Source organism: Tarenaya hassleriana, unplaced genomic scaffold (genome assembly GCF_000463585.1).
Source record: "Tarenaya hassleriana unplaced genomic scaffold, ASM46358v1 Cleome5, whole genome shotgun sequence".
NCBI classification, from domain to species: domain Eukaryota; kingdom Viridiplantae; phylum Streptophyta; class Magnoliopsida; order Brassicales; family Cleomaceae; genus Tarenaya; species Tarenaya hassleriana.
In genome coordinates this window covers 3,089,168-3,116,305 of record NW_010967707.1, presented here as the reverse complement: position 1 = coordinate 3,116,305, position 27,138 = coordinate 3,089,168, and the positions used below count along the sequence as shown (strand labels likewise).

The window sequence follows — 27,138 nt, the reverse complement described above, 5'->3', positions numbered from 1 at the left end:
ACTCTTTCCAACACTCAGAACCATGCCAAAGAAGTTTACCTACAGAAAATAAAAACCTTAAGAAACTAGTCATAAAACAATATGATGAATCCCTTCCATTGGAACTGTCTCAACACAGAAGTTCAAACCCCGTGAAGAGAGACATATGAAAGAACTAACAATCTTCAAGTCAAAGCATCAGCTACCAAAAGGTTCAGCATTATTGTCTCCACTCCAACAATTGAAATGCTGAAACAGAACATCTACCTTTCGGAGAATACGGATGGAGAAGTCCCCCAGAAATTCCAGATGCCCCACCTCCTATCCCAACTTCATCATATATGTCAACACTTAACTCCAGCTCCTTGGGACTGCCCTGCAACATTAGTTCCAGGCTTCCAGCTAGGTTAAGGAAGAAACAACACTTGCTCACACTTACCCACAGAGATGTTATGTAGCATGTAATCACAATTTGTATAAGATGGGCTAAAAACCAAAATCCTACTGGGAACTTCTTGCTTCAGTCTCACCGATTTCTTGTTAGCAAATCAGAGCCAACATACAATCCAAGGTAACCAATTAGCACAAAAGTGCAAAGATTTTCAGTGGGTCACAGTCCAAGACAAGGTCTACCAACTCGAACTACCTTTTCACCAGACATGAAAAGATACAAATTCAACATTTTGGGAGCTCCAGACACAAAGCAGAAGCCCTTAACCAAGCTAACATGTCCTTAAAAAAATGCAGCGAGCATGGCGAGTAGAAAAGAAGAGAATACCTTAAGCAGGTGCCAAGCAACAGAGAGTCCAGCAAAACCAGCGCCGAGCACCGCATACCTTCGCGATTCACGAATTGTTAACAAACCAGAAACCCTAGAACTAGCAATTTGATAAATTTATTCATGCGTAATGTGGAGAAAACAATTAAAAAAAAAAAAGACCTGAGAGGAGAGCGTGAGAGGAGAGAGAAGTTCGCCGGAGAAGACGAAGTTCCGGCGCGGCAAGCAGCAGAGAAGCGATGATGGGTCGCCGGAGATAATGGAGGAAGAACATTCGTCATTGTTCAAATTTGGGCCTCTGCCCTCTGGTATGTTTTCTTAGCGTATAATGAATATATGGAGTGGACGGAATGCCGTATTTTGAAAAAATATAAATATTATTATTTCTTCTGCACCTTCCAGATTAATATGGTTTTCAATATTTATTTTGTTTTGTTTTGAAAAATATATCAAATTCAAATATATATATATATATATATATATCACAAATATTTTGTCTATTTAGTTTAATATTTATATAACACTACACAAGATGTAAGTCGGATTAAAATTTTAATAACTGCGTTATAATTTTAATTTCTTAACTAAACATATAGAAATTAATATATATTAAAATGGATTTTTAGATTTTAATTTGATTATTTTTAATTTGAATTAATTATATTTTTAAATAAAAATGTATGCAGTCTATAGGATTTCACGAATTAAAATAAATTACTTGCAAAGTTTTCAATATTTGTCGGAAGTTTTCTTGTTTCAACTTTCCCCGAAATAATGCGATTATATGTATATATGTATATATATATATATATATGTTCAAAGTGTTTTTGAGTAGTAACACCTCATCCGAATCAGGAGCCGCCGGAAAAAGATTGGCCGAACGCAAACATGACCGTGATGATCGCCGCTCCTCCTTCTTCCTCCGCCGGCGCCGCCGAAAAATTCACCGTCATCTTCACGACACCTCCCAACTACGCTTCCCGGCTATCCAACCTCTTCACGCAGAAAGGCCATAAGCCGATTTGGTGCCCCACCATCACCACCGATATCACCCCATGCGCCGTCATCTCTCTCACGCGCCACCTCTCTCCGCCGTCTATCTCCCTCCTCTCCGCCATCGCATTTCCCTCCCGCACCGCTATCTCCGCCGCATCCGCCGCCATCACCGTCCTCCAGAAGCCCATACTGCCTCCGTCCGGCGACGGCGACGAGGGTTTTGTCCTCGCCGCTCTGGGCAGAGACGCCGCGATGATCGACCGCGATTTCGTCTCCCAGTTTTCCTCCGATGAAGATAGAGTGAGAGTGATTGTTCCTTCGATCGCGACTCCGACGGGTTTGGTCGAATCTCTCGGGTCGGGTCGTGGTCGTAGAATTCTGTGCCCGGTTCCGTCGGTGGTGGAGCTCACGGAGCCTCCGGTGGTTCCGCGGTTTCTCCGGGACCTGGAGATCGCCGGGTGGGTCCCAATTAGGGTTGACGCCTACGAGACTCGGTGGGTAGGACCCACCTGCGCAGAGGCCATGGTCGCGGCGGTGGATGACGTGGACGCGGTGGTGTTCACGAGCACAGCGGAGGTGGAGGGTCTGCTGAAGGGATTGAGGGAAATGGGTTGGGACTGGACGGCGGTGAAACGGAGGCGGCCGCAGCTGGTGACGGCGGCTCATGGGCCGGTGACGGAGGCGGGGGCAGAGAGGTTGGGCGTCAGGATTGACGTTGTGAATGATAAGTTTGGGAGCTTCGAAGGTGTTGTCGAAGCTCTGGACACGAGAATGCGGGATTCAGCCATTGATGAGCTTTGATGCACTCGAGCATAGGATTCAAATTCATGTATTTATCTGCCCGAAATATTTCACGAAGACCCAATAAAGGATGAAATCAAGATTTCACCGTCTTTAGATAACTGCAGATTATTCGCCTGTAACCCGACCCAAAGATTTGCTGAGCTCGATCCAAAAGTACAATGGGTCCATCCCCTATTTCATACGTTTTTCATCCACTCTTCGTTCTCGAGCTCATCGTATTCGAAATCATCGCTCTCGTCTTCCTCATCCTCCGAAGACTCTCCATAAAATTTGCCGAGCTCGGTCTTCACGTCATGGACGTCGCTCATATAATCCTTCCCGATTTTAACATTTCGGTGCTTAACGAGGAGCCAACGCAGTAGCCTGTCTTCCTTGTTTAGGTACTGAAGCTCTTTGTTGATGTTTGGTGTAGCCATCATCGTCATCTGCATCAGTTGGCCCTGCGGAAATCCGCGGATTATATGTTAGTCGGCTTCAAGTGTACTGTATCCTTACTATCAAAACTGCAAATAAATTTTTACAGATAATCATCGGACTGCTAGGTTAAAATATCGCCGGCATATAAGGCAAACAAGGTATTATAAATTACGAGTTTTGGTTTCACTCTCTGCAAACTGTATTAAAGCGCAACAAGGGAATCGATGTTGTAGCTTGTAGCGATTCAAGTTCGGTATCCCGAGAACCGTACAATGCGTACATTACTTGCGCTGCTACAGCTAACAGTGGAGATGGGCATAGGTCAGGTACCCGACAAAATTCAGGATACCAACCCAGACTCGTAACCGAAGGCCTCGGGTAACATTGTTAAACCCCGGCCCCAGGAGTGTACGAATCTGATTTCTCCATCATCTTACACAAATCTGTCTACCATTCCCAGATGCCTAACAACAAGAACTGACAACAATGCCAAAGTTTAAACTTCTGCACGGGCTCATCGTTCACAAGAGCAAAGAATGCAGATCCAAAACTTCAGCAATCTCTTTGGAAAAATGAGTTTGAAAAGGAAAAAACCGAGAAATTTTCTCGAAGCCTATCACCATCATAGCAGAATTTTCTGGAAGCATCTAAACAGTGTATGAGTTCTAGATCAGAAATGCAGAGTTCAAGGGACTCAAAAAGTAAACTAGACTTCCTAAAGGTTCTGAAACCAAAGCAACAGAATTTCACTATTTGACGTGGGGTTGTCTCCTCCGAAGGAATTTCAGAACTTAACGAGTCTGCTATTCAACTGAAAGCTAATCAGGAACAGACATGATATTATCTAATTCTAAGGTGATACACAAGGATCTATATAGAAACATATAAGACTCCCATCCCGAATCAAATATAACTGGAATATAGATTCCAATCGAAAACGATAAGCAGCAAAACGCAACAATACAGCATAACTTTCACTGGACAGATTCACCTAATATTAGAGCCTGACACTGATCGAGGATCCGAGTTTTTAGGTGTATCAGATTTGGGTCTCGCCCCCTCAAGTTTCTCAGCCAGACTACCTCATCTCGGCCTTGTGGGGGACAGATACCAGCGGGGCTCACGGTTAGGCGAGTGGACACGGTTAGGTGACGTCAAATCCCTGAATCGCCACCTCTCTTTTCTTTCCTTCTCTGTTCGGATTTTTATAAAAAAAAAACTAGCAACTTCTGATTTTAAATCAGATGTACCTCAGCCCTTTCGCATCTTGCATCAACCCAAATCACACCCTGCATTGACTGTCGACACTGCCATATCCTCAGCTCTCACCCTCATGCCACGCCCCTCTCCCTCTCTCCCCTCATCTAGGATTATCCGTGGTATAGGTACTCATCGGCCGAAACTCGAACCAAAACTGAAGATCGAGTTCTCGATGTCAATGGACCCGTATTCATCCCACCGGTAGATGAATACTCAAAATTTCAAAATTTCGGATACGTGACTCACAGGTCGGGTGGATACTCGCCACCTCGGGTTCCAATGCCCACCATATGGCCTATACGGATCTTAAAAAAACTCTAGTCCTACCTTGAATGCTTCTATTCTTCTCATCAAAATTCCATAAAACAGAAGAACACCAAAGACATAAAAAAAAATGTAAGAGTTGCATCAAAAATCTAGTCCTGACAAAAATGTTAGAAGTGAATAAACCATAGCTAATCTAGTTTGCAAAAACATAGCTAATGTTATACATTTGAACAATAAACCAATCGATCATAAAGGATTTACCAAAGGAGGATCAGTTTAAAAAGGATAACTCTCATCAGAAAGCTGAAACCCATAAATTATTCTACAACTAATGACTATCATATCATGACAGCAAATAAACACCAAAGAAACACTGATTTCAAACATTCAGTAACCTAAATCCCAAATATTAAACCCTAAACCCGAAGAACACAAAACGCCAGAAAATTTCTGACCCATAACTTTACAGATTCCGAAAGCATCGATTCGAATAAGAGTTAAGTCGGATTAGATTAAACGATGATATACCTGGTAGTGTCGTCCATCAAGCATCTTAATGCCATAACCCAACTCGACCTTCCCAAAGGATCTGATCTCAGTGAGAACGCCATTTCTGCTGTAGACGTGTCTTCCGACGCGCGCAACCAGATCCATGAGAGATTCCTTTCGAATAACTGGTTTAAATAGAAGCATACAATCATAGAGCGGCATTTTCGCTCTTTCTCCTCCTCGATGTTTAGAGTCTATACACAGAGACACGAGGAGGGTTTAACATTTTAGGGTTCAGTCTTCGTAGATCGTCCCAACGTCGAATGTATTGTTTAAGAAACGATGCCGTTTCATTGTGATTCTCTTTTGCCTTTCTTAGCCTTTTTCTCTTCACAGGTTTTTTTTTCCCACTTTAATTTCCGATGGGTCTCAATAAAAACACCGTTGGTGTTTCTTAAAATATTTATTTTAATTAATATTATGTTGATAAATTTATATGATCAATGTCACAAACATTTTTTTTTAATTTGCTTGCATTGCATGCATATTCCATAATAAATATATCGAAAAACAAAGAAAAAAATCTGTCAATGGCGGTTGACGAAGCCACGTAGGATCAAAATTTACGGAACTCTATAAATAATCCAAGGCGGCCTGATTCTTCGACTAACAAGGAAAAAAAACTATCAAAGCCGCGAAAAAAAAACAATGGCTGCTACTCGCACTTGCTATGCTCAAAACCCTACTTCTGCAACGACGGCTTGCCGGAGGAAGCACAGTCCACCGGAGTTTCGATCCACCCACTACGACGGAGGCGGAGGAACAGAATCGCGGTCGTGTTGTACGGCGGCAGAGTTGCCGGTGGCGAATAGCAAACTGGTGATGGGGCAGGTGAAGATCCTCAAGCGCGGCGAGACGTTGAGCGAGTTTAAGGAGAAGGAGCGAAGCCTTGATCGCGACAGTTCGAGTAAGAGTACGAGTACGAGACGAGTAAGCCTTGATCGCGATAGTACGAGTTCGAGACACTCTGCTATGAGGAAGAACGAGGCGAGTTTTGAGGATATCGATTTGAATTTGGGTTCGACCGGTAGAATCGGACCGGATCCGGGTACGATGACGCAGCAGATTAGGGCTTGTAGAGGATTTAAGATCGCTGTCGAGGGTTTCGCCGGAGCTCTCTGCTCGGTTTCGCCGGCGCCGAGTTCTGTCCCTATACCGGGATTTTTAGAGAAGAAGAGCAAGTTTCCGTGTATATGAGTTCTTATCAAAGATAGAAGGAAGAATCTGGAACTTGAACCATCTCTTTTGGCCAAGTCTTTAGTGTTTGATCGGAAGTTGAGGGATCCTGGGAGGGGAAACCATGGTGTTTCCCTCTAGAAGAATCCATGGTTGTCTTAGAATATTACTGCATTAAACCTTGATCCTCCATGCTCGCATGTGTATTGAAAGTTCGGTGCATTGTTCTGCACATGAATCTTCAGCAATGGCTTACAGTGTCTGCAAAATCACGGTGTTGCCATTGAACAGGCATTGGCTATGGCTTTATATGGGTTGTTTCTTGATGTAATTCTTAGGACTCTTATGCTTCTTCATTGCAGATCTTCTTACATCATTTAGGAATAAAACCTTGCTTCAGTTCTAATTCAATTTCTTGCTCGGATTCTGCTTTAGCTGATAATGTGATCGAGTCTCTAGAGGGAATATCTCACTCGACACTGCCCAGCCAAGGGATCCCCCCATAACCAGCCGAAGAGGCAAATGAATATGACCACCACAATGGAAAAATACCCTTTTGATAGCTCTTGGTTTTCTCGGAACTTCACTCCCAATATCACCGATCTTGCACTCGTTGGGGTTCTGATTCTCGAATTTTGGGTACCCATGGGACGGATACCCGAGGGATCCGTGGATTTGGTAGCAATGCCCAGCCCTAAACAGTAGTAGTGGCAAACCAATACGATCAAAAGAACATTTGAAACATGAACATATGATGATCAATTTAAAAAAGGGTCGAAGCCGGTTTTCATGTGCCGATCAAACCGTGACGGCTACACAATGCAAAATGTCAGGACGAAAACATGGATCGGCAAACGTATACACAGCCTTAGACCATTGAACTTTCCCCAATATCTCCTCTTTGTTGCTCCTTACCAACGCAATCTCAGTACACCAAATCTCCGATCTCGGAGGATCAACCATTGGCCGCTCCGACATAACCAGACTGTGCCTCAACGAACTGAATTGAGATAGCCCCCAGGTTTGCTTGTTTGGATCGAACATCTCTCCCATACAAATGGACCTTTTGCCACACCCTCCAATCACATATATCTTCCTGTCGACCACGCCAGCAAAGCAGAGCTTTCGGCGCATCCGCATGTTGGGGAGGCACCGCCATGTGTGAGATTGGCTGTCAAAGAGAAACACACTCGAGGTGCTCTTGTCATCGATTATTCCACGGGTTTTGTAAATCTCTGAACCCAACGCGACAACGCACGGATAATTCGGAAGCTCGAAAGGGGCCGAAGGGATCTGGACCAAATGATTAGCGGTTGTTGAGCGGAGAGCGAACAAACGTGGGCCTGGTTCGAAAGGTATGCGTACGCAGACTAGAGCCAATGTTCAATCCGGCCAAGGAGGGAACGCATAGTGTGGAGCTCAGGGGAAGCCATGTGAGAGCGAAAGGTCTTGGAGACGAGAGAGACGTCCGGGTGGTCCCATTTGGAGACACGTGCCAAGCAGTTGAAGACGAGCTCGTCGGGTAGCGACAACAATGACAGCAATGGCGGAGACTTCATCTTGTTATGATGTGGCTCCTCATCTGAAGTTGAATCCATGGAAAAAATATTCCTGCTTTACAAAAGGGAGATAAAAACGAAGCCTCTGTTATGTGATTATAATCAAAGGACGAGTAAATATTTGTGCAGAAACACATAATGATACACGCTTTCATCGCTTGTAACTCGTAACTCCGATTCAAACTCCGATTCCGACACTGATTTTCCAAACCCTAGTTTCATAAATGAACTTACGAAGTCTCGTGGGAACAGAGTTAGGGTTTCACGACAAGCGCCCACCCCACGACACAAACGAAGAAGTCGTTCGGAAATCCAATTCACAAACGCGGAAATGTAAGTAGAGTCTGCCAAACAAGAACTCCATCTCGAAATTTGTTCAGTTTAACACAAAATCCATCGAAACCCAGAAAACCATCACCGATGATTTAGAAGCTTGCAGCAAGATTCCAAGCAATGATCAAGAGACTCACAAGACACTTTCCGGCGACAGTGACGGTGACGGTGACTGCGACTGCGACGGCGACGGAGATCTTCGTCGTGCCTGTCGATGGGTTTTCAAAACCGGGGGGAATTCTTCGACTCAAAATCTAAATTGTCCATTTCACCGTTATTACGGTACCATCTCTTAAACGAGATAGATAGCTTATGTACATTATTTATTATTTGTTATATAAATTAGGAAAAATCTTTCCACTATACTAAAACATCTACAATTCGAAAGATCATAAAATATTTTTCACAAAAACTCATATAATCATTTTTAAATATTACAACCAACACAACAAGAATGATACTTAAAATTTCATTTGAAACATAATGATTTATTTCAGATGTATAATCCATTCAAATCTTTATAATGCACACAAATTTGAAAGTATTAACTATTTGGTTAAAATGTTACATTTTAAAATATATTATAATAATTTTATCATTGTTAACATATAGAGTTTAAAATTAATGGGAAAAATAGCGGAATTTTCTTTGATTATGGATATATTGTTAAATTTTAAATAATATTTTATGATTAGTTTATACATCAAAATTTTCAAAAATCCGATATTTTTGTTTACCCATGTATCCAATGTTTCCAGCAAAAGTAATAAATTTGCATGGAATATATGATAACGTGATTTTTTTTTCTGAAATTTCTCCTTTTGATATGATGTTAGGAATTAGGAACCATCGAAAGCTACCTCTGGTATTTTCTCACGAAGTGAAGGTAATTCCTCCTGACAATGATGGTTCTCTGCATCTTGGCACTGTGGCAAGATATATATATATATATATATATATATATATATTATAATGTGTATGATTAAGTGCAAATTGTATACAATTATAAGGTCTATATTAAAAAATAATGCATGTTTTATACGTGATGAATAAGAATAAATATATGCTTCTTTATCCTTAAACCAAATATAATAAAGCTTCCACTAATTGTATATTAGACTGAAACCCCCCCCCCCAAACCAAAAAAAAGGCGTGATATTATTTAATAATAACATTATTTGTCAACAAATTCTATGCAATTCTATTCGAATTATATTTTTAGAAACTATTTTTAAAAGTTGGTTTTATTGAATACAATTTTTTTATAATTGAATTTAAATTTGAATATCAATATATTATATTAGATTCGGACCAATAATAATAATAGTAGTAATCCATAATAATTAAGGAAAAAACGCACAAAATGAAAGCCCGTTTGGTCAGACACGGCTCCTACTTGCAGTCGCCACACCTTTCGCCGCTCTTTCCGCTCTGCAACCAAACAGAACCCTCCCACCATTTCTCTATTTATAAAAACACCTAATAATTCCTTCTCCTCTCTAAATAAATTTCCTTCCATATAAAAAGCCCCCTCACCCCTCCTCGTCCGTACACAAAATCCCATTACTCTTCCTCGAGGCCCGAACACTGAGGGAAAACACGATCTCTCTCCGGAACGATAATGGCCACCGGAGCAGTAGACGGGATGTTCCGCAGCGTCTTCGAAGGCTGCATCTCCGGCTGCGACGCCGCCATCGAGCGCCGCCCCTACCACAAGAACTGCGGCTGCGCCCTTCACGACAGGTCCTCCTCCCCCGGCCGAAAATCCCAGATTCAGCGGCGGATCTGCCGTCACGGCATGTCGGAGAGCGTCGCCTTCCCCATTCAACGATCGTGGAGTGAAGGCAACGTGTTGGCTCTACATCTCGCGTCCTCTTCGTCCTCCTCCAATCTCCAATTGCTTTCTCCGTCTTCTTCCCTATCGAATCTGGCGTCTCCTTCGGAATCGCCGGCAGAATCTCCCGCCGCGGCCGGCCCGAGAGAATCTCACGAACTTCGCTTGGCGATCAACGAGGAAGACGATGATCATCTCTCTGTTCAAGGTTTGAAATACTAATCTCTGAATCGGCTGATTCATTCTTTGTTCGGTGTGGACAAACGAGTTTTTTTGTTTCATCTTTGGTTATAGTTGTTTGATCAAATCAAGGGGGGAGAAAACCTAATAATCCTCTGAGAGATATTTGGTCAAATCCTTAGGAAATTTTGAATTATGTTGTGCGTAACAACAAACTGTACAGTATTCATCTCTCGTTCCAACCACAAAAAAAAAACATGTAAATTTTTTGTTGCCGTTGCTGTCATCGAGGTCTGGGTGCCGCGAGCTTAACCAAAAACCTCTATCTGTTCATTTATTTTAAATTATAATTATAATTTTTGTTTGGCATTTGTCATAACATATCATATGAATGAGCTTCTTCTTCTTCTTCTTCTTCTTCAATTATTAACTGAGCTCGTGACACACAAAAAGAAAGCCACCTCTGAATTGGAATCCACAAAGCTGGTCTGGGTAAGAAAATTTAATAAATAATAATACCTTTAGAATTACTATTCGAGGGAGAAATTTCAGGTCTTTATATTTTCCAACTTTTTTTATTATTCCGGGGTTTTAAATAAAAAATAAAGTCTTTCGGGGTTTTTTTTTTCCTAGGTTGCGGCCAAAAGGCAGCAGCAGCCATTGCGTTCTTCAACTAAAACAAAATCAAGACTTTACGACTGACAAAAACTCAGAACAGAAGTTCTATTGTAGACACTTTTTAACTCAAATCTGCCTGAAGAAAGTTGATAGATTTCGTCTCAATCAAGTCCCAGAGAAACAAAATCGGTGCAGCAAAAACACTCAAAATAGCTTTGTCTTGCTAAAAAAAACAGAAAATCAAACTCCTTTTACATCCCGGTGAAGGCCTTCTTCCCACCAGCAGCCGAACCTGCCGGGATCACCTTCAGCACGTTGAACCTCACCGTCTTTGACAATGGCCTGTCGGTAAGACACCAAGAACTGAGCCTCTGCATGAACTGAAAACCCGACATATAGGATGAATATTCGATAGAAGAGTGGAACAGAAACTACACCTGCATTGGCCGATGATTACGTGATCTCCTTCCTTGACACGGAAGCTCGGGGAGACATGGGCAGGGATGTTCGAGTGCCTCTTCTCATACCTATTGTAACGTTTATTTAGAAGACGTTATTGTCGCCCGGGTGAAACGAGTTACATAAATGATAAAACTCGTGTAAAATCCGAAAGCTACCTCTGGTATTTTCTCACGAAGTGAAGGTAATTCCTCCTGACAATGATGGTTCTCTGCATCTTGGCACTGTGGCAAGTGCCGGCCAAGATACGGCCTCTGACCGAAACAGTGCCCGTGAAAGGGCACTTCTTGTCAATGAATGTTCCTGGATCAAGATGCAATAGATACTCATTTATGACAGGAAAATTGGAAACCGTTTTAACAAATTGAAACAACTGATAGATCGAATCTTACAGCATACAGTCATAACGGCCACTTAATCATATCCCCTTAACATAACACATGACATTGCATCCAGCTATTACAGAGTACAGAATAGAACGACTAAACACGATCACCAGTCTAAGCCCAGATTTAGTATAACCAAATCGCTAATCTCTAATATAGAAAACAAAATCTATCTGAACAAATTCAAAACGAAACCAGTTACCGCACCTGATCTTCAACTACATCGCAATTCTACAGTGACCGGGAATATACAATAAAATCAAGTAGGTTAAGAAACAAACACTGCACCTTCAATGGCTTCGCGAGGTGTCTTGAATCCAAGACCAATGTTCTTCCAGAAGCGGTTTCCACCCTTTCCGGGCCTTTTCCCCTTCCCGGTTTTCTTCGAGCTGATACCAGAAAAAAAATCATTAAAAAAAATGGACAAACGGACAAAATTTTGAACGAAGCAGGCAAATCCAGAAACGATGGACACACAAAACCGAAAAATATTCTCTGCTTATCGCAAATTACCATAGGAAAACCTTGGGTTGCTTCAAGAAAGCCTTCTCGGTCTACAAAAACCAAAACCAAAGAGAACGGTCATGTAATTGAGATCGACCGCTACAAATAAAGAAGACGAAGTGAACACACAGGAAAGAAGGATTCAAATGCGACGATAAGCAACCTGCTCAGCCATGGCGGATAGCTCTCAGGCGAAGCTTGAGGATTTGCGAGAAAGATGCGAGAGGAGCAGCGACTAGAGCTTCACAACGAGAAACCCTAATTTAGATTACGGTATATAAATAAAGGTTTTCAGAAAAAGGTTGGGCCCTAATATTTGGGCCCAAAAGCTCAGGGCCTATTTGCTTTTTCAAATAAATAAATAAATAAATAACCTCAAATGTGTGATTCATGCTAATTATCTAAAATCGATCCAATTATATTTTTTTAGTTTGTTTAAAAATGAATTAGGTCAAGGCGAACCCAACATTTTTTATAGATCGCAGTTAGGGGTGGCCATTTCGGTTATTAACCGAATAACCGAACCGAACCGAATCGAATAAGATATAACCGTACCCGAACCGAACCCGACATCAAAACCGAACGGTTATGATTTCCTTAAACCCGAAAAACCGAAATCGAAATCGAACCGAACCGAATAAAAAATAACCGAAAAAACCGAGAGAATAACCGACAATTTCTTTGAAAAATTGAACTTTTTACCAAAACCGAACCGAACCCGAACCGAAAAATAACCGAACCGAACCGAACTCGAACCGAAATTTATATAAAAACCGAATGGTTATAGTTTTTCTATAACCGAAATAACCGAACCCGACTATAACCGAACCGAACCCGAACCGAAATCCGAATTGGCCACCCCTAATCGCAGCGGTCTAGAACGGGTCGAACCGAATCGACATGCCAGAGAAAACGTCCGTTAACGGATGCAAACGTCCGTTAACAAAAAAAACACGTGTTTTGAATATGAACAATCGTGTACTATGGGCCTAAGGCTTATTACATTTGTAATTATGGGCCCACTCGTAGAGAGCCTTCTACTTTAAAATGGGCTCATTGTAAATCCAAGTAGGCCCATAAACATACCTTTTGGAAAATGGATTACAATTTACAATTACAACATTTTAAGACCAAGCACTGCTACTGTATCCCAGTTTTGTAATTCTGTAATGCTAAACAAAAAAACATTATTACATGAGAGTGGATATTTCAGTTTGTTTTTGTCCAAGTTTTAAATGTTTCAGAAAAATATATCAGTTCTGATTTTATACAGATTTATTTTGAATTCTGTTTTCATTGTAGTATATATTTTGTAAAGATATTTCGATATTATATTGTTTAATTATTTATATTTAAATTGGTTTCGTTTTACTTTAGAAAATTGTACTGATAAGATTTATATCGGTTTGGTTCCTGTACATGTTTTTTTTTTCATTTCAATTTTATATATGGCAATGTAAATATTTATCCCTAATATTACTCAATGAAACATTAAACATAATGAATTATCCATTTCCAATATTGAATACAAACATTTCTGTATAAACACTATTTATATTTCCTATAAGTGAACGGTCGGTCTTAAATTTATCATTTTGATTCTACAAATTCATTGTGATTGCAATGATATATATATATAACATAATCATTATGTATGGGATATGATTGAGAGATAGCGGTCCATGTATATTATTTTATGTACATGGGTTTTAAATATTTTGTAAGCCATTGTCAGGCATCATTTTGGTCCGTAGTGACTACAAAAGGGGAGGTGCGATGCACGTGACCTGACTTTGATAAAAGACACAAAATCGCCGTTAAAATAATCCCCCCGAAAGTATTTTTTTATGTATCGAAAAACATTATTTTTATTGTGTTGTTTTAAAAAGCAGATTATATAAATGTGTGTGTATATTATATATATATATGTGTGATTTTAAAAACTGGCAAAGATACGGGATTATATATATATATAATGATAGTCTATTTTTCTATTTGGATTTTAGTTTTTTGTTGAAAATTTTAACAAAATAAAATAGGAATAGTTATTGTTAAAAAAGAAATTATTTTATAGTATTTTGTTTAAAAATTAATTATGGATATATATATTATATACAGTGGAGGAAGGGTGAGTCAGGATGAGCAAGAGGATCCCCTCGTGCGGCTCACACGCTGTTTTCTCTCTCTCTCTCTCTCTCTCTCTCTCTCTCTCTCTCTCTCTCTCTCTCTCTCTCCCCTTCGCTCTCCCCAAAAACCCATCCATCATTTTTGTGGATCTTTGACCGTTGACCACCCTCCCGACAAAATAGACTATTAAACCCCATTTTCTCATTCATTTAAATATATATATTTATATATGAATCATTGTTGTTGTTATTATTATCATTATACACAGACATATAGACATTTGTATTCAACCTTGAGACCACAACATTGTTTTTTTTTAGTGTGAGTGTTTTGTTATGATGATTATTTAATTAATTGGATCTATTTACCCCGTTTTATTTTTATTCTTTCTATAAACTCCACGTTATTTAAAGGAGATATTATGATTATTTGAAGAGATGAGGGCCAGAAAAATCATAAACAAGTATAAATATGTAGTCTGAAATAATTCTTTATAATATATACTTTTCATATGGCAGTAGGGATAAGCATATTCAATACTTTTGACCCTTTTTTTTTACTAAATACTAAAACATTTATGTATATTTCTCTCGATTATTACTATTTGTCATCAAAATCGTTATTTATTCTAAACATTTTAAAAAAATTACTCAATGCACGGAAAATAAAATTACTCAATGCATTTTACAAAAAGAAAAATCATAAACAAGAAAAATAAAATTGCTCAATGCATAATTATGTAGATAACTTATATATTGATTCTGTTTAGCTAAAATGATTTAGCTCAGTTTATATCGAGATGTCTACTATTTACTTTAACAGTTTTGTTGTTTATATCCACAGGAAGATTAAAAAGACTTTTTTTACCAAAAATAAATAAAAATATTTTAATTAACATGATTTCCGTTAATTTTATAAAAGTTTATAAAAAGATATGGGAAACTGATACAAGGAAGATTCGAAGGTTTCTTCGCCTCAAAGAAATACGTTTGAGCTTGGAATAATTATTTTTATTTTGTTTAATTTGTATATATATATAATTATCTCTCCATGAGTAATTTTGATATTACATGATTTCAAATTCTTTGATAAATTTGAATGGTATACTCTCGTAATAAACTTCAATGTTAAATAAATAAGGATTAAAGCATATGTACTTCGTAGTGATTTCCAACGTATTATTAGATTATAGCCAATTATTTTTTGTTATAGTTTTTGGATTTTGGGAAAACTCTAGGTTATAACCAAATATTTGTTTATATATGATAGTTATATTTGTTTTTTTATATCTGAATTCAAATAATTAATGTATTGGTCCGAAAAATCTGTAATTGATATTGATAGATATTTCGGAGTGGAGTGAAGGGCTAAAACCTATAGTATCTAAATTCAAAATCAGTGATGAAAATTTGATAAAGATACGTATGCATGCACGTATATGCATAAAAAGAACCAAATATAAATTAAACATTAAAGAATAAAAAAACGCATTCTAAATATTGTTTCTTCGCGAAGAAAAAAACAACATATATATATTTTGTAGTTTAACAAAAAAAAAACATATATTTTGTAATTAATTTCCTAAAAAAATTAGGGAAGTTTAGGTCATTGGATTCTCAGCACGTGAGTTGTAACTGTCGATAGAACAAACTGCTTTTATCATGGTTTCTTCATGGCACGTGAGGCACTCACTGCCTCATTCATTTGCTTTGCCTTTGCCTATTTTGATTCAGTCCATAATTTGTTCCTTTTTTTTATAATTTAAATTTGATTTTTGGGGTTTAGTGATTATAAGGTTAATTTTTTAATGTGTAAAAAAAAAGACGAAACAAGAGTGAGTCCATGTGCTTTGTTCTAATTCCGATTGGTCGGTTCTGACTTCTGATAATAATCCATTTAACTTTTAAAGGGAAGAAGTCTATTAATCATCTCATATTATTAGTGCGTGCGTGTGTATATATACATGTATATATATTACATTAACACTTATTTTAATTAGGATTGGATATATTTAGCTTTAATTAGGTTTTGTATTAACTATATCACAATTAGATGTGTTCTCTCTCTTATATATGACGAGAATGGAGAAATGTTGAAGGGTGTCCCTTTAATAACGATGGAATATATATATTCAAATTTTCATAATTTTTTTAATTTTTTAAAAACTCTATTTTTTCACTTTTTATTATTATATTCCCTATTAAACTAATTTTAAAAAATTATATATTATCGATTTTTAGATTAATTTATATTCGAAATAACTATATGGTATTTATTATATATATACAATATCTAAATAGGTAGTGATAACTTAAACATGAGCAAGAAAACTATTCTTTAATAATTATTAATAAAATTAATTATGTATGGTTAAACATTAATTTTTTAAAAATTTATTGCTTGAAACAGGTCAGCAACATAAGAAAAAGGGAAATGAAAGTTGAAAATTTTGATTATAGTTTGACATTTTTGCTTTTTTGGGTTAAAGGATAGTATTTTACAATTTTCTTCTGCCGCTTTTTCTCAAGATCCCTAGACTGAGATATTCTCTAAAATGAAAAGTCAAGAGGAAATTTAAATTTTCAAGTTCATATATTTAATTTATAGCCAAATGGGCTTATACATAATTAAAAAAAAGGAAATAAAAAAGGACTTACGCAATATTGAATACAAAATCGAGACATTTTTATAAAAAAAAAACATAGAATTTATCGCGTCATACTTTTGAATTGGTTATAAAATATTTTATCATTTCCAAACCAAACACAATTGTGTTCATTTAAAAAAAATATAATATAAATAAACAATTTATATATTCAATCACAATAAAAGTTTCCACAGAAATCATACACAATTGAAAAAAAAAAATCCCAAACAGGCTTAGAAGTTTCCAAAATTCAGGTCTGAAATCATAGCGTTTATATGTCATATATAAAATCATACACAGTTGAAAAAATTCCCAAAAATTTGAAAAATCACTCGTCCAAAAAATTTAAATATTGTTTAGAGTTAAAACTTAGAACAAAAATCAAAATGGCTTTTCGTTCACACCATCTAATAAATTTATGGCCATTTTTCCATTACAATATTTTTAACATTGAACTTTCTGGAAGAAGCTGAAGCAATTAATTAAACACTAATCAAGACCCACCTGGAATTAATTAGTAACAAAAAACAATTAAATATTAAACCGCCTAAGCAAATACGTAATAAACCACAGGATTATCAAAATTGTGATTAGCTTTATGAGCACAGGAAACAAGGGGTTTCCTCGGAAACTGGTGAAACCCCTGCTTGTCTTAACACGATTGCTTGACTAAATAATCTTAAATTAACATGTTTTAAGCAAACTAATTAATTAATTATTTGAGAATAAATAAATAAATAAATAACCTAGTGGTTAGTGAGTTGTGTATGTCTCAAAAGTTTTGTGACAAAAATTAAAATTAGTGGAGTAGGTTTTTTTTCTTCTCAAAATCGATGTTTTTTTGTTGCCATATTTGATACTCAATACCTTTATTTCCTCGTACGTGTTTTGTTGTTCTTGGCCTTTTTAGTTTCAATTCTAGTTTTGAAATTTACAAATTTTTTTTTAAAAATATAGCTTTTTATTCAGACGATTTTTTTTAAAAAAAAACCCATATTAGATTCAATTTTCAAATTCAAATTAAATTCGATTTACACATATTATATATTTTTAATTTATTTCGATTCGATTCTATATACTCAAGTTAACAAAAAAATATGTGTAACCTAAAATAATTAACTGATAACTAATGACTCATCATAATTGGGGAAAAAAATTCTTGTCAATTTGTAATTCTTACCCTAAATATTAACCATGATGATCTAAACGGAAGATTACAAAGCATGGGTAATTAACCTTGGAGTTATCGCTAGTTAATGACGTTAAACCCTTAAGTTGAAGCTTTAAAAAATCAAATACTTTATATTACAAGAATTTTAATTTAACTATTAATTTACACATTTATATACGTGTATATGATATGGTACAGATATAATGTCACCCATAACAAGAAGTATCATTCAGACACTAATGGCAATAAAATAGGACAAGTCGGAGTAAGACAGAAGAATCTTTTTTTTTTCTCCTTGGTTACAGTAAATAAATATTTTTTAATAGTTATAATTAACCATATGGACAGTACATTTCTACTCCCATTAAATTCAATCTTTGATTATGCATAATTCTTATTATATCAATTTGTCGGTCTTTTACCCCAAGAAATACGACGGTGTGTTTTCCTATTAGGCTAAATTAGTCAAACAATAATTTGGATGATTTATAGATACGAGAAGATTATGATAATGTTCGCATATTAGATTTGATTTTAATATTTATATTTACATGAACTAATTACTTTTCATATGAAATTATTATTGTACCAAATAGTATTCTCCTCGAATTTATATTATTATACACATTTATATTAATATAATAATTCTAAATTCCAGGCCACCCATGAAAACACATATATCTTAGTTTGAACGATAGATTTAATTTAAAACTTTTTAAACTTATAATCAATAAATAATTGGTGATAATATACCAGAGATAATTGTTGTTAATTTTATTGAATGAATTTAAACACTCAACATAATTTGTATCAATGTTTTAATAATAAAAATATAGTAATACGGTATATTTAATACAAATATAGACTTTTTACATTTTCTAACTATAATATATATGAATTTTTAGTATGTATTTTTTTTAGATTATTTGTCCTTAGATAGGGTAGCTAGGCTTAGTTAGCTTTTTGTAAGACATGTAGCTTTTGAACACTCTACGAATTGCTATTTACAATGCATTATTAACCATTATCTTTCAAGCAAAACCCTAGAACACAATTAACCTAATCATGTATTTAATTACGTAAATCATCACAAATTCGCTAAAGAACAAAAAAAACCATTTATTAAATCTTAAACTTGTGACTTCCTGTCATGTTAATTAGTATTAATATACTATGCGTATTAGTCCTAATTATGTAGAATTATATGAAATACCAAATCTTATATATTATTAAGACTTGAGATATATACCTTTGATATTGTGGATTTCGGGACCGATTTATAACATCTAAGAGAAATCAGATTTCGTGTATATTCCACTTATTATTAAAATTAAATGTTAGAAATAATATGTTTATATGCTCTATGTAACTCGGATAATTTCGGATTTTTGGTATTAAATAGATATTATTTGTTGATAAACATCTACTAGAATTAAAATTTAGAAATAGTTTTATAATTTAAAAAAATTTATTTAAATAGACTTAGAATTTTCAGAATCATACAACAAAAGAATTTTGAAGGGGGTTTGACATTTTATCATCTATAAACAAATTATATAAAAACATAAATATTAAATGTAGGTTATGATCGATAACATATTAATATTTCACATAAATTAATTGAGCGTAAGCTTTTATGCATGGTGTGTGACATCGAGAGATTAATTAAGTTTTTATTACATAACTCATCAGTTATGTATTACTATTAATAGAATTCAAAAGATTCTTCAAACTCTCTTCCATGAATTTTGATTAAAATTTAAAAAATATATATATATATATATAATTTGATATATAATATAAATAATCACAAACTCTAACCTATGTATCTTTTGGTATTGAATTTTCATTGCCATATATGGCTTTAGAAAGACAATCTAAACTACATGGAAATAGAAAGAAAAAGAGACAATTAAATGTTTAAGAAACACACACACACCACCTATACACAGATATATACATACATATATATATATAGAGAGAGAGAGAGAGAGTAAAGTGAGCGGCTTCTCCAAGGAGAGAGAAGTTAACCTGTAGTGGAGCATGAGAGGGCTCTCTCAAGCCCAAGGAGATGACAAAACTATACTTGTTTAAAAGAGCAGACACGGAAACAGCTCCCACGTTCTCTCTCTCTCTCTCTCTCTCTCTCCCTCTTCACCAAAAGCAATAAACAAACAAGTATTTATATCTCCGAGGAATAAACATACTCTTTTCTCTCTTGTGGATCCTCCATAAATTCGCTCATCTCCATGCCCTAACTCTCTCTCTCTCTCCCTCTCCCTCTCTCTCTCGTTTTTCTTCACAGTTATACTCCTCAAGTGTCCATCTCCCAAAGCTTGTTTTGAGTTGTCATCATGGTAGGTTTTCTTCACAAATTCTTTCTTCTCTTCACATATCAAATATAGTTACTCTCTCCCCCTTTTCATTTATCCTGATTGGCAATCCTGAATTGTCAAACCTTATATATATATATATACACACACACACTTCACTAAAATGGAAAGTATTATATATACTCTCTCTCTATATATATATATATATGTCATTATTGGCCTAATTTGATCATCAAACAGTTTCATATGGTATATCACTATTTTTGTTTACACGTACAATTGAATTAAACCCGAGCGATATATATATATATATATATATATGTATCTACAAATTAACCGACTGTATAACCAAAAGAACTTTAACCTATAAGCGATGTTTTAGATATTGGAAACCTTGAGAGAGACCCCATATGTGAAAGTTTCAATACGTTTTTCGAGAGATTAATACTTTGAATTGTGATATTGGTGAAGGGAATTCAGAAGCCGGCGTGGTTGGATGCACTCTACACGCAGAAATTCTTCGTGGCGTGTTCGTACCATGAGATGACCAAGAAGAACGAGAAGAACGTGTGCTGCCTCGACTGCTGCATCAGCCTGTGCCCTCATTGCGTCCCCTCCCACAGATTCCACAGACTTCTTCAGATTCGCCGGTACGTTTACCATGACGTCGTTCGCCTCGAAGATCTTCAGAAACTTATCGACTGCTCTAATGTCCAGGTTTGCCCTAATCATGGCCTATATACATACACACACGTCAATATGTAACTATGAGAATTTTGAGAGGAATCTATATACGTATATTGAATGTCATGGGTACGTATAGGCATACACTATAAACAGTGCAAAGGTGGTGTTCATCAAGAAGAGACCACAGAACAGACAGTTCAAAGGAGCTGGGAACTATTGCACTTCCTGTGACAGAAGTCTCCAAGAATCTTTCATTCATTGCTCCTTGGGTTGTAAGGTAATATCCTAATTAAATTCCATCCATTCATCTCTAATTAATTTTCTCTTTGAAGATTAAATTAATTAATTGGTATTAACCGCATTATTTTCTGCTCACTAATCAAGAAAATTCAATACATTAAATTTATATATGTCTGATACACACACACACATACTATGAGAAACTCATAAAGATGGTGAAGATTCATGTGTATGTGTTATGTTCTAGTTTGAATTAGGTGATAAGAATTGCAAACGGGATATATACAAAATAAAAAATTTTCTTCTAATTTATAATAATAATAATAAAATAGGACAGGGTTAAGCATATATGGTCAGAATAAGGAGATCATGTTTTTTTTCTCCCTATTAATAAAACCCGCAACTTGTTCTCTAAACCCGGTCCAAAGTAGAAACACAAGTACCACTACGTGTTTAATTACAATAAATCAAAATATTAAAATTTTAAACTTAGCACCTATAAATAGTATACCTAATATCGTGAGAGAAAAAAATAATAATTAGTACACTTAAATCTGGAACTTTTTTTCTTTTTTTGACTTCCTGTCGTCACAAGTTGGTTTAAAATACTAGGGATATATAAGTATGCTAAACTAACATTTTTTAAATTCTATATATTAACTTATATTCTTTAATTGAATTTTTATTGTTAACAATGAAAAAAAAATCAAGTAACGTTTTCTTTGAAAAAAGAAAGTTAAAGCAAATTTTCCGTTTTATTTTTCGATTTTATTCAACAAAAATTCTATTATTTTTTAAATGTTTTAAAACCAAAATAGGGAAGAAGAACTTTTAATAAATGGCTCGATGTAATATGAGAAATTTAGAAATTTTAAAAATATGATTGGTTGTGATATTCATTTTCTGTTAGTAAATGTGCTGTTCACTCACAATGGATCTATATTACTATAATTCTGGTCATGTCTTCAACTATATCTAATTAAGAACAGTTTTAAGTATTAAATAATGATATAGCATTAATAAAAAATAGCATTAATTTTATGTGAATGATTCAGTAAAACCAAACTAATACGTTATTGGATTAGATAAATCTAATTTTTATTATTATTTTATTTATAGGTGGATTTTGTGCTAAAACGTTACAAGGACTTGACACCATTCCTAAAGCCATGCCACACGTTAACCCTAGGCCCCGACTACATCATCCCTCAAGACGTGGGGCTCGCCGACTCGGATCAGGCCTACGAGACGCCTCGGTCCACGGTGGTTGACTCGGACGAGCCCATGAGCTGGTCCTCCGGCGCCTCCTCCGGCAACTCCTCCGACATCTATCCTCACGCGCCGCCGTACGCGCCCACCACGAACAACGTAGTGAGGAAGAAACGAAGTGGGTTTTACGTTTGTGGAAAATCATCGGCGAGTAGTTATAAAGTGGCGAGTGATGATCAAGACGACATCTCCACTTGCATCAACCGACGCAAAGGCATTCCTCACCGGTCGCCTTTATGTTGAAATCTTGGGTTCTTACCGGTTTTTTTAATTACAAATATATATTCAATATATATCAAAATGGATGGACTATGATGGGCCTTTTTGAATAAAAAAAGTTTATATTAGTATTTAAGTATCGGTCCAAGTATAATCAATTTTAATTGTCGGTGTAATCTCCCTAGAGACATATAAAACATGAATTAGATACGATGAAATGGTATTAAGATATTATCGAAGAGCTTACGTTGTTTATTGTTATGTTTCTTAATTTTTATTTCTCAAGATTCGATTGCTCACTCTATCACGTGGTTTATATTTCCGAGTTTGGTTCTTTCACGCTCTCTTTCTAACTAAATTCGCCTGCAAACGCACTCACATCGATCATATGATTACTTATAGCCCTTTCACGTTCCAATTAATCCAATCAACAAATTTCGAGATGTATTACGTATGCATAATATAGGAAAAATTAAATTCAAGATTTGTCGCAATTTTCGAAACTCTGCACATTAATGCCTTATAGGGGTTGGTATTTCATGCATCCAACCGGTTAATTTTTAGATTTGGGTTTCTATTTTGAAATAATTATATTTACTTATTTCGTTTTCTGATTCTATTTTTATTAAGATTTTTTTTATAAACAAATAAATTTTAAGTTTTAAAATTACTCTATATTTCATTTACATCGGGTTAATTTTTTTTTATATAAAAATTATATAGAATCGTTCTAGTTAAAATTAAAAAGAAAAAAACATTTATCCGGGTTTGAAGATTTACCGTCCTAACCCTAGTTTTGACATTCAATTATTTGGGCAAAACCCGGTTTTAATGCCTTTAACTAAGTTTTATTTTGGGCTTAGACGCTATAATATAAAACAAAAGTTTTACGATAGATGGGCTTAATGATCCACCGTAAAGAGGCCCACGACGTAATCCATTATGCAACGCCATCCATATTGTCTTTGGTTTATATTATATTGGAATTTAATTCAAATTTTACTTGGATCAATTGGGTCAACGTCATCCCTTTCGTGATAATCGATTTTTAACCAAAATGTAATGTTATTTATTCTAATTATTGTTTATCCTTTTTAAGAAAAAACCCCCCAATTAAGTCCAAGTCCAAAAATTCAGTCTTCCTCCATTGTTGCAGACCTTGATCATCATTTTTTTTTCCATTGATGGTTTGTTTATCACTCGAATATTCAAAGCTGCAAAATTCAAAAACAGTTCATAAAAACCCCAGTGTTAATTAACGACATAATCAAACGTAATTAAACCTGTCAACGCCGGCGAGGAGGGTTACGTAAGCGTGTTAAGCCCCTACAAAACGGAGAAGACGACGGAAAACGTTAAATCAAACGGAGATGATAACGGAATACGGTAAAACAACGAATACACACAAACGACACAACCTATATAACAATTTGTTTCAATGGGTTTGAAGAATTCATCCTCAATTTCAATCTCTGAATTTTGGGTGAACTCGTTGAAGGTTTTGATTTTGAAAAAGTAAAATAATTTCAAAATTTGGTTCCTTGTTCCATCTGTTTCATAGATTTGCCATTAGAGCAACTTGTGCACCATATATATATAGACACTTTCACAGGAAACCAGTGTATAAAAGAAAAAAAACTATATCTGTCCACTTCACGGCCGCCGGAGATTTCAAAAAACTTTTGTCCGCCAGATCGTCAGGGGATGACGTCATAGGATCAGGAGGAATCTTCGGCCTTCGACATGACTGAAAGGCGACTCGGCCGCGGATGGAAATCGGCGCGGCGGCGCTGGTGGTGTGACGACGGCCGGATCAGCGCGGCGAGGGCTCGCTTCACCAGTTCTCCCTCCACGCCGCATATCCGCACCAGTGAGTTCGTCATCGCTGACCTTCGAGCATGCAGGCGGTTGTTCGGCGAGTAACTCGTCTGCGCGTGAGATCCACGCGCTGCCGCTGCCTTGTGGAGACTGCAACGGAAGGATCCGGGGTGGTTCGTCGGAGAGCACAAACAGGTGCGCTTCTGCTGCGGAGGGGTCTGGCTCCTGACGATCTGGCCGGCGCGTGGTGAGTGACCGACGGCGGATATCGACCGGCCGGGTGAGGTCGGGCGCTCGAGCGAGAATCTGACGGTTGCAGCGGAGGAGGTGACGGTTACAGCGGCGCGTGGCTGGGGCGAGGGTCGCTGGTGGAAGAAGGTCGAGGAGCGAGAGGTGAAGCTGGAGGTGGAGGCGAAGGCGGTGGCGGAAGGCGGAGGCGCGTGAGAAGCGTAACAGAATCTGCCAGAGGGAGAGAGCGAACGGAACATTGGCCCTCTGCTCCTTCTAGAAGTCGCCGCCATTTATGTTCTCTTTCGTCTTCTTCTTATTCTTCTTTTTTCTTTTTCCTAAAGAGGCTTTTTTTTTTGGTGTGTTTGGCTGTTAGTTTCGGCAAACCTAGCTTCACGCGACACTCATTATTTATAGGACAATTGATATATAATACTTTTAATAATTTTATTTTCTGCCCCAAAAGTTTCAGAATTTACTCGATTCGTCGACATATCTGTCCTACTGTATTTTAACATCACAAATTGTCTTATTATTTGGATTTCATTTTCTTTCCTAAATATATCATTTTAAAACATAATAAGAAAATAATGTATACTTTGTTAACAAAATTTTATCTGTTCACCTAAAAAGGAATACAAGATCCAAACAAATAAATTACACAAAGGTAAATAATGTAAACGTGTAAAGTTTTATGAATCACTGTATAGATTCATGTGATAATATGATGATTTGTGAACTTAGACATTTAGACCCGCTATGTTATATGTATTCATTTTAATCCATGGTACAAATAATTTTATAAAAAGTAATACTAATTTTCCGGATTTTGTTTTTTCCCCCAGCAAATTTGCTCTTAAGTTTCCATTATTGTATTCGTCATCTTTTACACTCAATTTATTCATATGGAAAAATAATATAAAAATACCAATTTACGCTAGAATTCCAAATAAAATCAAATAAAATCTGAATTTGATACATATAAATCTATGCATGAATATTAATTGTTGCCAGATGGTCAAACTACAATTTAAGCCAAAATAAGTACAAAAAACATGGAGCATATTTAAAAAGTTTAGCAAGTTGGTTTTTTAAAACTTTTTTCATATTTGAATGTTTGACTTCCATCATATAAAAAGACAATGATATTCAGATCAGCTATCCTTAAATTTAGAAATTAACATCTATTTTTTTAATGGATATCGGCATGAAAACTGAAAATATAGGGGGCGAAAATAGAAGAGAAGAATAATAATGGGCAAGAAAACTGATTTGAAGACATTTGAACTAACCACAGAGAAAGTAGGGTTGGATTTGGTCGTGTTAGTTAACACTTAGGACATCAGTTGTGCATCAAACGGTTTCCTATAAAGCTATGGGCCAAATTTTCTTTTCTTTCTTTTTTTTTTTCTTTTTTTAAAAGGACCTAAAATGTGAAATTAAAAAAAGGGAAATATGAAAAATGAAACAATTTGAAAAAAGAAAACGAGAAAAAAAAGAGGAAATATGGGAAAAAAGTCTGCCACGTCTAATATTTTTTATCTGATATTTTCATCTAGTATATATATATATATATATATATATTAAAAGTTGTAAAAATCATTAAAATTTTTAGCATTATACAGAAGATCAACGTAAAAATTGGAGAAATGATTTTTAATAGTATATATTTTTTAAAAAGTTCGACCGTTATGGATCGAGATGATTCAAGTGGGGAGAGACCAAAACTCAGCCTCTGGTATCGGTGAAATCTAATGTCTCGAGGGAGAGACAAACGATGTACATTTTAAGAAGCCAATTGCCACGTGTCAACTTCGTAACCAAGTCGCATACAATTTCATCCAAAATGGAGAATCGGAAAAATAAAAACTAATGGCCCTAAACTGCAATGCATGAATAGTATAAAATAATTTCATATAATAAATTTCACAAAAAAATAATCGTTTTGGGGGACAAAACGGCTAGAAAATAGTTTCAGAATCTTTATATTATTATTATTATTATTATTGATCGTTAGGTCTCATACATTAATAATTGGTTTTTGGTCCAATAGTTTATTGAGAGAATTTTACATTAAGGTTGTTTGCTAAAATAGTTAGAAAGTATTCTTTTTGTTTTTTTAATAACCAAACCGACATATATATATATATATATTAATTTTGTCTCTCCACGTTAAATGTCCGCTTTTGGACCGTCATTATCATTACTAATCATCATATGATATAATGTCTTGTGATGTGCATTATTAGCCATAACAACAAATCTTCCGATTAGTCATGAGATGGAACAATGGACAAATT

At 35.9% G+C, this 27,138-nt stretch overlaps 9 protein-coding genes across 10 annotated transcripts in view; 4 read left to right on the top strand and 5 right to left on the bottom strand.

The window, feature by feature from the left end:
• Positions 1 to 1,111, bottom strand: part of LOC104826576 — a 3,133-nt gene extending 2,022 nt beyond the window's left edge. Inside the window, exons 1-4 of the mRNA XM_010559338.2 lie at positions 920 to 1,111; positions 758 to 815; positions 247 to 355; positions 2 to 39 (exon numbers count right to left, since the gene is read on the bottom strand). Coding sequence (XP_010557640.1) covers positions 2 to 39; positions 247 to 355; positions 758 to 815; positions 920 to 1,038 — 324 coding nt within the window. The 5' untranslated portion in view covers positions 1,039 to 1,111. The remainder of the gene's footprint in view (position 1; positions 40 to 246; positions 356 to 757; positions 816 to 919) is intronic.
• Positions 1,112 to 1,645: 534 nt separating this feature from the next.
• On the top strand, positions 1,646 to 2,554 carry LOC104827422. The gene has a single exon (XM_010560596.1). The coding sequence runs from the start codon at positions 1,646 to 1,648 to the stop codon at positions 2,552 to 2,554; it is 909 nt and encodes a 302-aa protein (XP_010558898.1).
• Positions 2,555 to 2,566: 12 nt separating this feature from the next.
• LOC104826572 lies at positions 2,567 to 5,295 on the bottom strand. Its single transcript, XM_010559333.1, has 2 exons — positions 5,030 to 5,295; positions 2,567 to 2,997 (listed from the first exon to the last, which is right to left on the bottom strand). The coding sequence occupies exons 1-2, from the start codon at positions 5,210 to 5,212 to the stop codon at positions 2,734 to 2,736; spliced, it is 447 nt and encodes a 148-aa protein (XP_010557635.1). The 5' UTR covers positions 5,213 to 5,295; the 3' UTR covers positions 2,567 to 2,733.
• Positions 5,296 to 5,674: 379 nt separating this feature from the next.
• Positions 5,675 to 6,764, top strand: LOC104826571. The gene has a single exon (XM_010559332.1). The coding sequence runs from the start codon at positions 5,699 to 5,701 to the stop codon at positions 6,245 to 6,247; it is 549 nt and encodes a 182-aa protein (XP_010557634.1). The 5' UTR covers positions 5,675 to 5,698; the 3' UTR covers positions 6,248 to 6,764.
• Positions 6,765 to 6,901: 137 nt separating this feature from the next.
• LOC104826570 (putative F-box/kelch-repeat protein At5g03000) lies at positions 6,902 to 8,399 on the bottom strand. Its single transcript, XM_019204075.1, is given in 2 exon segments — positions 6,902 to 7,599; positions 7,602 to 8,399. Coding segments are annotated over 2 exon segments (798 nt in total). The 5' UTR covers positions 7,825 to 8,399; the 3' UTR covers positions 6,902 to 7,024.
• A 1,136-nt stretch (positions 8,400 to 9,535) lies between these two features.
• On the top strand, positions 9,536 to 10,501 carry LOC104826568. The gene has a single exon (XM_010559328.2). It carries the CDS (start codon positions 9,740 to 9,742, stop codon positions 10,172 to 10,174), a length of 435 nt encoding a protein of 144 aa, XP_010557630.1. The 5' UTR covers positions 9,536 to 9,739; the 3' UTR covers positions 10,175 to 10,501.
• A 305-nt stretch (positions 10,502 to 10,806) lies between these two features.
• LOC104826569 (40S ribosomal protein S11) lies at positions 10,807 to 12,360 on the bottom strand. Its single transcript, XM_010559330.1, has 6 exons — positions 12,263 to 12,360; positions 12,109 to 12,149; positions 11,884 to 11,984; positions 11,368 to 11,512; positions 11,188 to 11,277; positions 10,807 to 11,092 (listed from the first exon to the last, which is right to left on the bottom strand). The coding sequence occupies exons 1-6, from the start codon at positions 12,272 to 12,274 to the stop codon at positions 11,002 to 11,004; spliced, it is 480 nt and encodes a 159-aa protein (XP_010557632.1). The 5' UTR covers positions 12,275 to 12,360; the 3' UTR covers positions 10,807 to 11,001.
• A 7,958-nt stretch (positions 12,361 to 20,318) lies between these two features.
• LOC104826567 lies at positions 20,319 to 23,291 on the top strand. 2 transcript variants are annotated; one of them, XM_010559326.1, is made up of 4 exons: positions 20,319 to 20,401; positions 20,849 to 21,094; positions 21,201 to 21,341; positions 22,424 to 23,291. In XM_010559326.1, the coding sequence occupies exons 1-4, from the start codon at positions 20,399 to 20,401 to the stop codon at positions 22,814 to 22,816; spliced, it is 783 nt and encodes a 260-aa protein (XP_010557628.1). In that variant the 5' UTR covers positions 20,319 to 20,398; the 3' UTR covers positions 22,817 to 23,291. The 2 variants fall into 2 exon arrangements, with proteins under 2 accessions (XP_010557628.1, XP_010557629.1); XM_010559327.1 differs by having other exon boundaries at positions 20,326 to 20,401; positions 20,858 to 21,094.
• Positions 23,292 to 24,215: 924 nt separating this feature from the next.
• LOC104826566 lies at positions 24,216 to 25,420 on the bottom strand. The gene has a single exon (XM_010559325.1). It carries the CDS (start codon positions 25,129 to 25,131, stop codon positions 24,511 to 24,513), a length of 621 nt encoding a protein of 206 aa, XP_010557627.1. The 5' UTR covers positions 25,132 to 25,420; the 3' UTR covers positions 24,216 to 24,510.
• Between the last annotated feature and the right edge of the window lie 1,718 nt (positions 25,421 to 27,138).